Source organism: Balaenoptera borealis (genome assembly GCF_965194805.1).
Source record: "Balaenoptera borealis genome assembly, chromosome: 18".
NCBI classification, from domain to species: domain Eukaryota; kingdom Metazoa; phylum Chordata; class Mammalia; order Artiodactyla; family Balaenopteridae; genus Balaenoptera; species Balaenoptera borealis.
In genome coordinates, this window is record NC_138877.1 from 7,004,869 (window position 1) to 7,021,445 (window position 16,577).

The 16,577-nt window shown below is 45.5% G+C and overlaps 1 protein-coding gene across 1 annotated transcript in view; it reads right to left on the reverse strand.

The window, feature by feature from the left end:
- Positions 1-10,879: 10,879 nt before the first annotated feature.
- The window catches only part of LOC309615457 (uncharacterized protein), a gene marked incomplete at its 5' end in the record, with an annotated part of 28,327 nt that continues 22,629 nt past the window's right edge, over positions 10,880-16,577 (reverse strand). The window contains one exon of the mRNA XM_082365128.1: positions 10,880-14,836. Coding sequence (XP_082221254.1) covers positions 14,736-14,836 — 101 coding nt within the window. The 3' untranslated portion in view covers positions 10,880-14,735. The remainder of the gene's footprint in view (positions 14,837-16,577) is intronic.

The window sequence follows — 16,577 nt, forward strand, 5'->3', positions numbered from 1 at the left end:
CCCTTTTCTTATCTCTGGAAGTTGTGTGGTTGTGAAATCTGGAGCTGCTGCAGCCATCTTGTGACCATGAGGAGAGCTAGTAGAGGATAAACAAGCTGCTGACGACAGTGGGCAAGGTGGAGAGATGGGAAGAATTCAGATCCCTGAATGAATCATTCATTTGCTGAGCTATTTAACAGTGGAGTAGCCTTTCCTCTGGACTTTTGCTTATTTCTTGAAACTGCAGCATAGTTGGTTTACAATTTACATCTGATGAGTTTTTCAAAGTTTGTGTAGGTCTACTGTGCCGTTTATTGTTTCTATTGTTTTTTTCTCATGGAGCTTTGTTTTCCTGACTTGCCATTAGTCTTTATGCAGAGGCCATTGCCCTAGAAAAATGGAATCTGAGGCTTCCTGGAGGCCTGGGAGAGAGGTGTTTCCTCCTTAGAGGATTTGCATTTGCTTCTGCCAGGTGCCCAGGGGCTCCACCAGCCAACACCACCTTAAACCCCACACCTGGCTTGATATACCAGAAGGGAACCTGGCCTGCAAATCTGCCCAAGGTAACCAAGGTGGGGCTGCAGCCAAGACTCCTCCCTGGCAGTTTTTTCTATTTCTTCTTTTCTCTTCCAGCCGTAGTCAGCACCCAGCCTTCCTCGAGGTATGCTAGGATTGTGGGGAATGGGAAGGTTTATCTCTGGTTCACACTTACCTTGACGGGGGGCCCTTTGGAATATCAGCCTATAGGAGGGACTCTGGGAAGACCCCCGCCTGGAATCCAAGCCCATGGGTTCTTGCTTTGCTTGTGCAGCAGTTGCCCTGGGGCAAAGTGGCCGAGTCCCCTTGTTGCTCTGGATTCAGACTTTCTCTCAACTTTGGCCTGAGCGTTGGTGACCAGCTTATCAGCTCTTTGCTTTGTAAGGTGATGCCCTTCATATTTCGTCTAGGAAAATGCTCTTTCATTGAGAGGGTTACTCAGGCCCTGGAGTTATTTTTACGTGAGAAAATACATTCATTACTGTTCAAGTCACTTGAGTCGTGGTTTTCTGCTGCTTTCAGCCAACTGGGCCTGCTCTTGATATCAGCGCATTCTGGAGAAATTTCTGTGAGGAAGCCTGAAAGTTGGCCAAAGTCTCTAACATTAGGGTTTGGGATGCACTGATTTGGTAAGGATGTCTTAGTTATTCTGGGCAAATCTCTACAAAAGAAAAAAAACCCATCTATTTATTTTATTTATTTATTTTTAAAATGTTTATTTTATTTTTATTTGGTTGTGCTGGGTCTTAGTTGCGGCTCACAGGCTCCTTAGTTGCGGCTCGTGGGTTCCTTAGTTGTGGCATGCAAACTCTTAGCACACGTGTGGGATCTAGTTCCTTGACCAGGGATCGAACCTGGGCCCCCTGCATTGGGAGCACGGAGTCTTTACCACTGCGCCATGAGGGAAGTCCCAAAACCATCTATTTATAAAGGAGGTGTTATGAAAATATTACAGCAAAATAGGAAATGAACATTTATTGAGGGCCACTAGGTATTTGGCACTTTCGTTTTGTTGTCTCTGGACTGAAACTCCAGTCGCTTAGTTTAAACGGTGAGATCCTATCACTGAAGATATTACTCCAGGTAATATGATAGAATAGAGAGGGAGGGGAAGGAAGCGGGGGTGGGGGAGGAGCGGGGTGGGGGGCAGCGAGACAAACAAGGAGATCTGTTCCATCCTGCTCCCACCTGGAGCAATCTCACCAAAAGCAGTTCACTCCACATTTCCTGCTCTTTGGGGCCAGTCAGAGCGTGTTGGGCCATGAGCACTGAGGTCTCCTGGGTTTTCCTCACTGGGACACAGTCGTAGCTTGTGAATCACACTGCCTAGTTTACCGACAGTGCAGTTTACATTTGTCTTTGTTTTCAAGCTGGGACCTTTAACTAAAAACCATATTTAGGGGACTTCCCTGGTGGTGCAGTGGTTAAGAATCCGCCTGCCAGTGCAGGGGACACGGGTTTGAGCCCTGGTCCGGGAAGATTCCCACATGCCGTGGAACAACTAAGCCCCTGCACCACAACTACTGAGTCTGCGCTCTACAGCCCGTGAGCCGCAACTACTGAGCCCGCGAGCCACAACTCCTGAAGCCCGCACACGTCTAGAGCCCATGTTCCGCAACAAGAGAAGCCACAGCAATGAGAAGCCCGTCCACCGCAATGAGAAGCCCGTGCACCACAATGAAGAGTGGCCCCTGCTCACCGCAACTAGAGAAAGCCTACGTGCAGCAATGAAGACCCAACACAGCCAAAAATAAATAATAAATAAATAAATTTTTAAAATAAAAATAATAAATAAATAACGTATTTAGAGAGGCTTCCCTGGTGGTCTAGTGGCTAAGACTCTGTACTCCCAATGCAGGGGGCCTGGGTTTGATCACTGGTCAGGGAACTAGATCCCACATGCCACAACCAAAGATCCCACATGCTGCAACTGAGACCCGGTGAAGCCAAAAGAAACAAAAAACCCCAAAAAACCCCTGTATTTAGAGCCACTATAGTTGTGGGGACTATACAACTGGTTTTAGTTGGACCAGTCGTATTGGAGAGAGCCCTGGGAAGCCAGGGTCCTGGGTCCAGCTGGGTTTTCCGGTGGCCTTCAGATCTTTGGAGAATCTCAACTCCTCTGAGCCTCTTTGCCCCCAGCTTTTAAATACAGGGTTTGATGAGATGATCTTTACAATCTCTTGGATTCTGAGGTGCTGTTTTATGAATGCAAGCTTATTCAAGATTTTAAAGGCTTGATATGATGGCAGGTCACTGAGATGATTCCTGTAATACTGTCCTCATCCCCTGCACTGTTTTCCTCATAATCGCCCCGGTCCTTCGCCTGGCTCACGGGACTGCCATGGGGCCTTGCTGTAGAGAGTGCCGTGGTGCACAGCCCAGAGCCCGCAGCGCGCAGCCCTGCCTGTGACATAAATGCCTCATGGGAAGGGAGCGCCTCACCCAACAGGCCACCCCTTCCCCGGGGACCACTCCCATCCAAGCACCGGCCAAGGGGGTGTGTACCAGCCTGCTCGGGCTGCCAAAACAAAGTGCCACAGGCTGGGTGACTTACAAACATGAAACAGGAGGGAAGGGGGCGGGGCCCACACTCTCTAAATAAATCCACTTCTTACCTATCACTTTGTCTCTCGCTGAATTCTTTCTGCGATGAGACATCAAGAACCTGAGTTTCATTAAGTGTGTGATCTCAGTTGGAAGACTGTGGGTCTTGGCCGAGTTCGAGTCCCAGCTGCGTGGGTTCGAGTCCCAGCCGCGCGGGTTCAAGTCCCAATCTGAGGTGCACGGTTTCAGCACTGGCTTGTAGATGGATGTCTTCTTGCTGTGTCCTCACATGGGCTTTTCTCTAATCACCCATCCCTGGTGTCTCTTCCTCTTCTTATAAGGACACCAATCATTGGATTAGAGCCCCACTGTTATGCCCCCATTTAATCTTAATTACCTCTTTAGAGGTCCCATCTCCAATTACAGTCGTGTTCTAAGGTTCTAGGGGTTAGGGCTTCAACATGTGAGTTGCGGGGGACACAATTCGGTCCATAAGAGGGACTGAACAGCTCTAAAGGGCCGTCCAGGCTCCAGAGCTTCCTGGAGACTAGCTACGGCCTCTGTTGCTCTGCTTCTCCCTCTGCCCAGTCCCCGCTCCCCCTCAGGTGTCCGCCCAGAGCCCTTCCAGTAAACGTCCTGCTCCCAGATCTCCATCGCATTCCCGTCTGTTTCGTGGGGAGCCAGCCCCAGGACACGTGCCCTCCACCTTTCCTTTATTTCTCTTCTGGGGAAGACCACTTTGGTAGCATATCCAGAAGGCTATCCTTATAGGTAAAGCTTCCTTGAAATGCTTATCTTCTTACAGTGAAGAGTGACCACCACCGGAGAGGCTTCAGTGGAGGCAAATGGTCTGACCCGGTGGGCTCTAAGATCCCTCTTATGGGACTTACCTGTTCGTTGTCACCTGATAGCTCTTCCTGAAATAGTCAACGGGCACAGAGGCTCAAATAAATGTGAAAGCTACATTTCTTGTGCCTGATTCGGCGGTTCTTAGGCCAAACTTAGCTCCCTGCCCAAGCTCCCAGCGGCCCCCAGTTTCACTTTCTCTCTGCCTACCCTTCTTGTACAAATTAAGGAACGATTTCAGGTCATCAGAACTACAGAAATGAAAATTACAGTGGAGTGAGTTTAATTGAGAATTGACTCTTTACTGAGTAACTGTCCTATGCGGGTCACTCCACCATGGGGAATAGGAAAAAAGTAGAAGAAAGCCCTTGCTCTAAAGTTGTTACGGGGAATTCCCTGGCAGTCCAGTGGTTAGGATTCGGTGCTTTCACTGCTGTGGGCCTGGGTTCGATCCCTGGTCGGGGAACTAAGATCCCTCAAGCTGCACACAGCGCAGCCAAAAAATAAAATAAATAAAGTTGTTACAGAGCAGGTGGAGGGGTGAGTTATATTTGGACTGAAACTTGTCATTGTCATGGGCCACTTTGGGGAGGACTTGATGATGGAGGCCTTGGGAAATCTAGGTCCTATGACCAAAGGTAGCTCCAGCCACGAGAATCTCTTTATCTCTCTTCGCCTCGTCGTTAAATGCAACACGCCGTCCAAGAGGCACCAGTTAAAGATCTATGATAATTTTTCCGGATTTTGCAGGACAGTGACCTTGGGGGAAGATGTAGAGGAAGCTTGGGTCTCCAGCTGCCTTGGACCAAGGTTTCCCACACTAATCTTGGTGCAGCTGGTAGGTTGAGAACCTCTTACAAACTATCTGAAAAGCTTTTTGAGCTCTTTGGAAACAGATATGGAGAAAACATAAAGATTATGTTTGCAATATTTATACAAGAAGAGTAACACATTTCTCAGTTGTTCTGTTCATACTGGCAACTGCTATTGTTCACAGAACCTACAGCCTCAACAAAAAGTTAGTATATTTATGTCTGTCCTGTTTCCTCTAAGAGTCCTATATGTTTCCCTAAGAAAAAGATCCAAATACGCAACCTACACAGTGAGTACAGGAAACTCTCAAAGGTTTAGAAGAAAGCCTCCTCAGACTCCAGTGCCGGACAGCGGCAGCGTGTAGCTCTCGAATCCATCCCTTGCCTTCTGTCGCCTCACAGTGGAGCCTCGGCAGAGCGGTGCCTGTGTCCACTCTCCTCTGGGAGCGTTTATCTGCAGTAGACATCACAGGAGAATCTGCATCCTGCAGAGCTGGGTCCCAAGTCTAATGAAAGCCCCTGGGAGCCTTGGCCTGAATTCTGAGACGGCTTTGAAGCCCACACACCGGAGCTCCCGCCTGGCAAGACCAGGCTGCACTGTCATTTTCTCTGGGTTTGGTCAAGGTTCAAGGCTTTGGGGCATAAGGGGGTTCTGGAAGTCCACTGGGTGCTTCTTATGCGGGCCAGGGGAGATCTGGGCTGAGTTGGGCTCTGTGCTCCGAAATCGGTTTAAAACAAAGAGATTCGACAGAGACGAATTTACCCTCTCTCCAGGAGTCCCTAAACTACTCCAAACCTGCCCTGGGATTCAAGGTCTAAACTAGATTTGTCCCGCAAACCCAAGGCTGGCTGATTGGGCAAATAGTAGCAGGTTCAGAACCCTCCTTGGGCAGCAGAACTGGCCTAGATCTTCTGATCCACGTGCACTACTTGAGGACATTTCCTAGATGGCTGCTAGGTAGGTAGAGTTTGGGTCTTTGCTTAGAATGTGTTTACCCCAGACTGTTAATGGTTTAATTCTCAGTTGAAGGTAAGGTCAAATTGCATTCATTTCTTTTTCAACATTTGTCTGTATGTCCTCTGTTGTTAGGAGTCATTTTCTTGTAATTTTTTTTTTTTAGGAAAGCAGGCTCCTTTTAAGCTCTGTGGGAAAGTGAGCTCTTTTGCATTTTGCAGTAAGTTCTGTGAGGAGGAATGAGTCCAATCTGTTCACCCAGTGATGCGTAATGAAAATACATTTCATTCACGTGTCAGGGTTTTCTTCCAAAGACCACTCCCAACCATCACCTCTTTGATGTTATAGACATGAATAGACATATATATAGATACACATATGAAACCAGATTAATATGTATATATGAAGATGTAGTTATTAAATATGTGTGTTTATATATATATGTGGTATTAATACTGTGTATGTGGATGTATATGTACCTTGGTGGATATGTATAAGGGTGTGTGTGTGTGTGTTATGTAATTGTAAAACTTAAGCGAACTATGGTATAGGGACATTTTTGTCAATTTTGTCCAAGACCAAAAAAAAAAAAAAAAAGAAAAATGTGTTTGTGACATAACATGGAAATCTTTTTTTTTAAAGCATTCTTTTTTTTTTTTAAATTTATTTATTTATGGCTGTGTTGGGTCTTCGTTTCTGTGCAAGGGCTTTCTCTAGTTGCGGCAAGTGGGGGCCACTCTTCATTGCGGCGCGCGGGCCTCTCACTATCGCGGCCTCTCTTGTTGCAGAGCACAGGCTCCAGACGCACAGGCTCAGTAATTGTGGCTTACGGGCCCAGTTGCTCCGCGGCATGTGGGATCCTCCCAGACCAGGGCTCGAACCCGTGTCCCCTGCATTGGCGGGCAGATTCTCAACCACTGCGCCACCAGGGAAGCCCCAACATGGAAATCTTTTAAAGATGAATTTAAAATATCAACTTGCATTTGAAGTTTGTGTGAGCTCCCTGGGACAAACACCTCTCTGAGGTCCACCTCTCCCCCTAGACCTTGGAATTGACTCTGACCATCCCAGAATATGGATCTCTAGCCTGTTTGAGAGGAGAAGCTGTTTTGCATTTTCCAAAGCCTTGTGCACTCCTCTCTTGGGGTAAAAGGGTTGAGGTGATAGAGGAAATCCCAACAAGCCAGGCCCAGATCCTGGAAGCCTGACAGCTCTACTGCTTCCTCGCTGGGAATCTCTGGGAACTGAGTAGAGGAGCAGAAGGGAAGGGGTGGACCTGCGACCGTGGCCCTGCCTTTCACTCTGTGAGACCCTGCCTTTCACTCTGTGAGACCCTGCTTTCAACTCTTTGGGTGTCTACCCAGAAGTGGGATTGCTGGGTCATATGGTAAATTTTTTTTTTTGGCCACACCTCGCATCATGTGGAACTTCCCCGACCAGGGATCGAACCCGTGCCCCCTGCAGTGGAAGCGCGGAGCCTTAACCACTGGACGCCAGGAAAGTCCGATCATATGGTAATTTTATGTCTAATTTTTTGAGGAGCCTCCATACTGTTTTCCACAGCAGCTGCACCCTTCAACATTCCCACCAGCAGTGCACAAGGCTTCTAATTTCTCCACATTCTCACCAACACTTGTTATTTTCCATTTTTTTAACATGGATTTTTTTCTTAAAGATGGGGAATTAACTGGGTTGTAGTCAGCCTTTCTCTAAACTTATTCTGAAGCTCACCTCCTCAGAACCATAGTATAAAAATGCAGACTCCTAAGCCCACCTCAGACCAGGTGGGACCTCAGAGTGGGAGCTTTTAAGCAAACTCCTGTGAGCGCCGCCTCCTGCACCCCCAGGAATGCCTCCTACAAGTGGGACTGCAGAGATTTCAGGGAGACACGACCTTCAGCCCCCTAAAAACCACAGCGAGGAGAACTCAAGCCACACCCATCAAGATAATCTCATCACATGGATTCACGTGGCAGCACAGATTTAAAAATCACAATCATTCATATTGTTTTTTCAAGTCCTCAGTCTTTTCAGCCGTGATCTACTAAAACATCAAATCAAGGTCTGGAAACATGACATTTTTAGCTAAGGAAATGCTCTTGATCAAAACCAGATTTTTACTGGTGATCCTCGAATGAAATAGCCCATTATCAGCTTCCTACAGAAATCTCCCCAGAGCTATTCTCAGGCAGCAGGGAAGCAATCTTCCCCAGGACCACTTCCCCAGCCATCACGCCTACTGTGATCTGAGTCATGCCTTTTGTCTTGTGCCTGGAATTTGGGGATGTTTATGAAAAGCTGTTGTAAATACTAGTCATAATTCCTCCTTTCACAAGATTCTTTATTTCAGAAAAATGAGTAGCCCATCACGTACAAACGTCATATCACTTCCAGCCCTATTGTCACCTGGAAATATTCCCTCTTCTGTTTTACTAGAGATTATTTAAAGGTTTTTGAGAACAGTGTGTCATAGAAATCCTCCAGAGAACATAGTATCTGGGTTGCCACCAATCATGTTAAAATACGCTTTTGCATCAGCTGTACCTACATCTTTTGAGGGCAGAAAATGGAGTTTTGTGTTGAGAAGTAAATGCTAATGAAAAGCAAAATATCCTTTTAAATGCAGACGCCTTGAGTTTCACATCTGTTTACTTGCTTCACTTAAGTTCCCAAAGCAGGTGGAGACATAATTAACACATACATCATGATGATGTTTTCTTTAGCACAATAAAACCTTATTTTCAAATTAAACTGCTCTGATATTAAGCGTTAACATTTTAAGGTAAAAATGTTGTGCTGGTTCAAAACTTTCAGAAAATAGAGAATAGGTCACTGGAGATTTCTTGCTGGGTGGTGTCTCTCGGCTTTCTACTGATGCCTTCAGATATGGATGTTCAACTAGACCAGATGCATATAGCAAAGCAGGACATAGTCCAGACTGCCCAGCTAGTCTCAAGCAAAACAAACAAAGCAAATGAAAAACACAACATTCCACTGAATCCCTGTAAATAGAAATACCTGCGCATGTGGTGTAAACTGTCACTTATCCCTGTTTGTACTTGGCAGATGTTGGCGGAGGGAGAAGAGATAGTTAGAAATAAAACGGTCAGATGTGTGTGTCTAATTAATAGTCTGGGAGAAATAAGTGTACAGCTTATAGGAGCAAGTATTTAAAACCGGTTTTTTAAAGAAAAAAATTATACTTTCAGTTTTTATAGGGACATAACTGAAATGGAATTGTCCAAAGTAAGGGCAGTTCCATTCATGCAAATACCAGCTCTTTTGAAAGGCTCTGAGGCAGATGAATTATTACCTGGGCATTTGGTGTCAATTTGACTGTTTGACAACAAGATGGGAAAGAAGGCAGGCTGGGAAAAGTTGGCCTTGATTTTTAATTCTGTTCAATAGAAGATGGTAGCAAAGGCATCTTTCATGGGTAGTTTAAAACTCTGGAGAACAGAGCTTCTGAAACTAGGGTGCATACATATCACCCAGGGACTGTGTTAAAATGCAGATTCTGGTTGAGCAGGTCTGGGGCAGGGCCTGAGAGTCTGCATTTCGAGGAAGTTCCAGGTGAACCCTATATTGCTGGTGGGAGGAACACACCGAGCAGTCAGAGACTATAGCTCTCTGTCGTGCTGTCTTTCGGCCCTTCTGGAGCCTGCCGGATCTGTACCCCGCGTAACCGAGAGAAGCTTTGCACCTCTCACAGCTGCAGAGCAGAAAGCCCTGAACAGGAAGACGGGTCCAGCTAATAACCTTAGGCCCCTCAGCTGTCAACCTGCCTGGCTCTGTCATCAAACCAAGTCCTTGTTCTGAGATTTAAAAGTGTGCTGTATACTTTCTAGCGGGGTTATAGAGTGCAAATGGGATTGGTACCGATGGCAGATGACTCGCCAGCTTCAACAGTGTTCCCATTTTACAGAGAAATCCGGGCCCTCCAGACAATATCCTCCTTTTGCGAGAAGCCCTTGGGGATGGACAGTGCCCTGAACATTTCCCTCTCAAGATGAGCTCCCATTTTTCTTCCCATATTCCTGGTCCTGCCTGTTGTTTTATTTCACAAAAAGTGTTAGTTAAATTTTATCAGGAATGAGAGGCCATTTTGTCCCAGTGTTCTGTCATAGAGAAACACCAGGGATTTTGGAAATTTAGTGAGTCAAAGATCAAGGCCAAAGTCTTAAAGTCCTGTGTGGAGAGGTTGCCGCCTAATCCCAAAGTCTTCCAGGACTGAGTTTTTGCCTATTACACGATTGCTTTCATTAAGAAACATGTTTCATTGAGTCACAGGGTTGTGGGCAAAATAGTTTCCAATTTCTCCTCTTCCTAACATCCACATATGCCACTCCTCTGAGGCTGCAGGACCTACGTGCATCTGGCGACTTCAGGCTTCAGCTGTTAAGTTCTTAAACTGGTAGCTGCACAGTAGATTTCCGGTCCTTGTCTCTGTGTTCACTGGCCGCACCAGCTCCATCTGGCTGTACCTCTCGTACACACCTACCTACCGAAACATTACCTGTCATCAGTCTTGAGTCATTCATCAAGCAGGCCTTTAGTTTGAGATCCAAACAGTTAAAGGGGGCCTTTTTTTTTTCTTTTAATGATTACGAGCTCCTGTTTCTGACATTAAATTTCCTTTACTCAATGTCTTAGCCATTAGGGCTGCACCTAAATAAAGAGTCCAATTTTCCTCCTCTCTGGGCGCATGCTAAGTTTGTATTTTATTTTCTCTTTAAAAGTGAGGCTTATCGTGTGACTTGTGTTGGCCAGTGAAATGTGGATGGAAGTTATATGTTACTTCCAGGAGGCAATATTAAATGCTTATGCACAATTCTGTTCCCATTCTTCTGGTATCACAGAAGCATTTCCCTAGAGGGATCTTCTAGCAACCCTGCACCCGGGCCCCTGGATGGTTACAATGAGAGGCACACCCCCATCACCAAATCCTGCAATCCACACTGCACATGTAGTATGAGCTGCAAATAAACCTTTATTGTGTTAAGCCCCAGATGTGTGTGTCTGTGTGTGTGTGTGTGTGTGTGTGTGTGTGTGTGTGTGTGTGTGTTGGGGGGTGTTTGTTACAGCAGCCTAACCTATTCTATCCTGACTGCTCCACTGGCATTCAGCTGGTGGTGTAATCCATCATTTGTAAGTACAGAACTGCTAGGTAACGGCCTTTTGATATCATCTTCATTTTCTTTCTCTCTTTTTTAAAAAAATATTTATTTATTTATTTGGCTGCATCGGGTCTTAGTTGCAGCACGTGAGATCTTCATTGCCTTGTACGGGATCTTTTAGTTGCGGCATCTGAACTCTTAGTTGCAGCATGTGGGATCTAGTTCCCTGACCAGGGATCGAACCCGGGCCCCCTGCATTGGGATCGTGGAGTCTTAGCCACTGGACCACCAGGGAAGTCCCTTGTCTTCATTTTCTATTGTAGGATGGGGGTTGGGAAGGAGGGGACTAGTTCTTTCAAGCTTAAGGAGACAGTTATAACCACCGTGAGGAATCACTTCCTCATCTCAAACAGCTGGCTGATAGGAACAGTAAGAGCTGAAGTTAGTTCTTGTACGCTGTGAGGACTTCACAGATATTTATTTATTTAAAAAACACTTTAATGTGTGTATAGCATGTTCCTGACCATTCTTCCAGCACCCCCTCAAGGGCACATCTATCCGGGATTTAGATATATCCAATCTTCAATGAAGGCTGTGAAAAGAAAGACACATGTAGTAAACCAGCATCACGTTACACTCTCAAGTGCACGGGGGTAATCCTTTTTGTGGGGAAGGGGAGGAATCAGGTACTAGGGCCACTTGGTTACTGTACTGTCTCTGCTCCATTTGGTAGTTAGTTCTGGAGCCCTGGCCGGCAGGTCCTGCTTGCTTCTTCCTGGCATGACCCGCCACTTCTTTGACTTGGCGACCGAAACCTCCCCCAAATCTTCCACTCGCCATATCTCACCTCTGCTGACATGGCCAGTAGCTGATAATGAAACACTGAGTCATCCGTGGGCATTCCTTGTCAAGATTTTCTCCAGTCCTTCTGGGGTTTGAAATTAATGCCAATAAAGAAAACATTAGTTCTCCCTGATGTTTTGAATGGCGGGCTTAATTGTTTAGGCTGCAACTCAGAAATCAAATATGTCAGATGGAAAAAAATTTTTTTTAATTCTACATGAGAGGTAGTACTAGAAAGTGATGAAGATTTTGGCTTCTGGGCTCAGATTGCCTGAGTCTGGGTTCTACTGTGGCACTTACTAGCTGGGTGGCCTTGGACAGCTTCCTCAGCCTCTCTGTGCCCTAGTTTCCTCACCTGTAAAATGGGGTTATTGTTAGCGTATCTTTCGTTGGCTGTTGTTGTGAGCATTACATGAGTCAACACCTGCAAGAAGAGTGCTTGGGAAACAGCAAGTGCTTAGGAAGTGTTAGCCCAGAAAGGAGGAAAATAGCCCGGCTGAGGGTACAGGCCCTGGTGTCCGCTCCTCTGTGGCCTTAGGCAAGTTAATGACCTCTTTAAGCTTCAGTGTCATTGGCTGTCTCAGGAGTATAATGATAGTACCTACCTCATTGGAGATTGGTGGGGTTGAAATGAAATAGTATGTGTAAAGGTCTCAGCAAATAGCACTGGGTCACCCAAAATGCTCAATAAATACCTGTTATTTTACTACTATACTATTATTTTAAAAACTTTTTAAAATTCTCAGCATTAAAGAAAACTCTGCTATACCTCCTTTCCAAACATCCTATGCTTTCCTCTTCTTTCGGCGGCATTTATCCAACAGTTTGAAAGATCGAATTCCTGGCGTTGTCCAGTTTTTCTTTGATGGGGTAGTTTCTTTGATCCCGGAGGATACAATGTTTATGTTGGCTGTCAACTGGGCAACGCCTAGGAATTATTTTTTAAAATGATCTCATGTAGTTTCCCAGAAATTCTCCAAAAGATGAACGTTTTTAGGGGCAAAATAAATTTGAGGCTTCCATTAGTTCTTTAACACACCTCATAACCCGTCTCCCAGATGCTGACATTTGCCTACACACCCCGATACTTTGCCAGAAAGTGCATGGCTGTGACATCTAAGATGAGGATTGTTTGTGTTCATTCAGTACATTCTTTCTGGTTTGAAGTATATTTTATACTGGAAGTTGAAAAGAATTACCTGTGTCATATTTAGACTACAGTGATTTGTTTTCCTATCCTATGTATTTATCCAGGTCTATTTCCTACTTTATTTTACAATCACTCAAAGAGCATTGATTTCAAGGCTTCTGTGAAATCTCCAAATGTTTCAGAATTAGGCTATTTACTGTACCTTCACACTTCCAAGAAACACCACATTCATCTCCGTTCCTGAATCAAAAAAGTCTCTAAAAATATCTATAGGTATGGAAATAAATTTATGATGAGAAGAACAGCATCTCTTTTTATCTCTTAACTCTTAGAAACGTATAAGCCAATGTATTGGTTCAAGGCACGTCTACTTCTCTCAAAATACTACCACCAAGTTTATTCCGGAATCATGCTGTCTCACATACATTCAGAAACAAGCACTCCTGCATGGGAAGCCTTTGCTCCCCATTCTCCTGGGGATGTTTCCCCTTTTAGGAAAGTGCTGACCCATCGCCTGGCTGCACTCACGCGCCTGCAGTTTCTAACAGAGCCACGTGCTGGCAAAGATCAGTGGGGACTCTGGCCGTTCTCAACGTCCCTCGTGACTGGACAGGGCTCTTTGCAAGACCAGCAATGTCTCTCTGGTTGAAAGAGCTTTTTGAAGCTTCAACAAATACCAAGTCACTAAAAAAGTTTGGTGGGATCCCCACACCACGTGGCGACCTGGCAGGATTCATCAGAAGGGGGCTGGCGAAGACAAAGTACCAGCGAAGTTGGGTTCCTTCGGATCAGAACAGAAGAGGCAGCTGGGACTTCAAGGAGAACGATGAGCTGGGGAAGCGGCATCTGACGAAGGAGGATGTGAAAAAAGCAGGACGTGCGAGTGCTGTGCATCTAGGGGAAGGAAGGGCGGAGCAGGCCGAGTGCGACGGGAAGTCCGCTCTAGTTGAACATGAAGGGATGGGGGAAAGTGATCTTCAGAAGGAAGCATGGCGCATGGAGAGCCGCAGCCAGCGTATCGTAACTGAATAATTTGCTGTTTGGGAAGACGGAGAAATTGTGTGTGTAAAGGAAGCCACAATCCTGCGACTCGTTCAGAGTGTACCCCCCTTTGCCCAGCCCCACGGCCCCAAGTGGGTGGCAGCTGGCGTGCACCTCCACCAGGGGTCACTGTGGTCCATGCAAATCTGGCCATTCCAGCCACGGTCCTTCCGGTGGAGCTGCGGACAGAAGGGAATTATCTGAGAATGGCTTACTTGAAGGTCTCAGTTGCACAGGGCTCAGTGTGTTAACTGACGTCCTCCCCTCCGCCCCGAGGTACCATCCTCTGCATCATCTCTGCAGTGGGTGCGGTGCCCGGTTAGGCTCTTCCCAGGGGATGGAGCCCCGTCTCGCACATCCGTGAATAAACACCCTCAGCTACCCGCCCCTTACGTCTGCTTCTCCTTCCGGGCTCTGCTTACTTCTCCAGAAGGCTAGTCTGCACCGCGGCCTCTTCCTCAGACACCACTGCTCTCCCCTGCCCTTTCTTCAAAGTCTTCTTCCTTCGAGCTGATCGCATCGAGTGGGGCAAACTCAGATTTCTGCAGCTTTTTACTGACTAGCTGATCCTCCACACTGTGACAGGGGGATGTTATCTATTTCTTCTCAGGAAACCTGAACACCTAGGTGGGAAAGGCCTGGTTTCCTGGAAGAGCACTTCTGGAAAGACCCCCCCCCCCCAGGAAATGAAATAAACTTTTTATCCAGGTACTTCCTGTTTCCTCAGTTTAAAGTACTCCCTCCCCTTGCCATACTCTTGTAAAAGAACTTCAAAGCAGGGCTTCCCAGGTTTAGGCTCCTATGCTTTTTCCTTTTAACTCTTTGTGGTTTACTCTAATTGGGCATTTAGTTATCCTACAGAATGGTCTGTGGCTGTTAAAAGAACACGATCATTAAATGCTATTCAACTAACTTCTGCTAATACTCTTGTGTGTATCCAATCTGAACACATCTGTTATATTGTTCTTGTGGTTTGTGGCTTCAGAGGAGGATGCCTTGTTGAGATGTCCTGTGAGAGGAAAGGAACACAGTGGATGATACTATCACTTCCAAATGTAAATAGTTATATTTACTTATTACAATTTGCAAAAATGTATACCCATTACACCCTCACTTGCAAATTTATGGTCATTTCTGTTTCTCCATGGCCCAGTTTCAGTTCTACATGTAGTCGTTCTCCTGGAGAGGGACAAACGATGACGTTTAAGAGTCTCAAGGTTAGGGAGTCATTTCATAGATACAAGTGTTGTTTTTTTTTTTTTAAACTTCCTTTCATAAAGCTAATAGTTCTTGGAAGGAACATGTAAAGAAGCTATCCATCATGTAAACCTCCTTATAAATAAATCTATTAGAGGTTGGAAAGATCTTAAGAAAAGGAGGCACAAGAAAGGTGAGCTATGTGAACTTGGGCAAATTCCCACCTCATAGAGCCTCATTTTCCTTGCAGAACAGGAGAATGAAAAACTATTTCACAAAGTAGTTTGAAGATCAAAATCCAAAGGAGATGATGCATGGGGAAATGCCTCATAAAACTCAAATGCACAGAACAAATGTCAGGTACTAATACTGTTTTGATGGAGGCAGACGCAAAGAGGCTGCAGGAGAGGAGCATAAGGATGGGTGGGGACAGGGTAGACCTCTGGATGGTTGAGCACCCACAGCGTCAAGAAAGGGGGACAAAGAAGTGAGGAGACCCTGAGACAGACTCGTTTACTTCATGGCTTGGTACCAGGTATGGCTCTGGGGGTCAAGTCAATGATGGGTGGTGGTGAGAGGTGGTGTTTCCTAGTGAAAACAGCATGGGATTTTATGTCAGAAGAGCTGGCACTGCCAGTTGACAACTTGAAGACTTTGGGGAAGTTTCTCAAGCTCTTATCCCTCAGTTTCTGGTCTGTAAATGGCAGATAACGATAAGTGGTATTGTCAGCATTAAATGGGAATAACAGAAACATTGACTTTGTAAACTGGAAAGGGCTGTGGTTATTCGATTGTAGATCAGCAGTGATTGACCAGCTCAGTCTCTGAAGTGCAGCAGTGGTACCAATCCACACCAGTAGCCATTGTGCTCCTCACCACCATGTGCTCCCTGTTTCACTTAAGAATGTCCTTAAGGACTTCCCTGGCAGTCCAGTGGTTAAGACTTCGCCTTCCAATGCAGGGGGTGCAGATTCAATCCCTGGTGGGGGAGATAAGATCCCACATGCCTTGTGGCCAAAAAACCAAAACATAAAACAGAAGCAATATTGTAACAAATTCAATAAAGACTTTAAAAATGGTCCACATCAAAAAAAAAAATCTTAAAAAATATAAGAATGTCCTTACGGAAGCAGAAAAATTAGGTTTATTAAATGTCAGCCCTTGAGTACCTGTCTTTTCAATATTCTCTGTTATGAAATGGAAGCACATTTAAAGTACTTCTGCTGTATGATGGTTACGTGTGTAAGGAAAAGTGCTCATTCAGTTGTTTGAGATGTGAGCTCAACTAGCCACTCCCCGCCCCCCCCCACCACAGAACAACAATTTTACTTAAAGAATGATTAACTGTCAAATTATTGTTATTCAATCCTGGATATTTGAATACCAGAATATTTCATATTGTTTCCCTTAACACAGAGGAGTTTTACACAGGGAACTATAGTCAATATCTTGTAATAACCTAGAATGGAAAAGAATTTGAAAAAGAGTATATATCTATATATCTATATATCTGAATCACTGTACTGTACACCTGAAACTAATATAACATTATA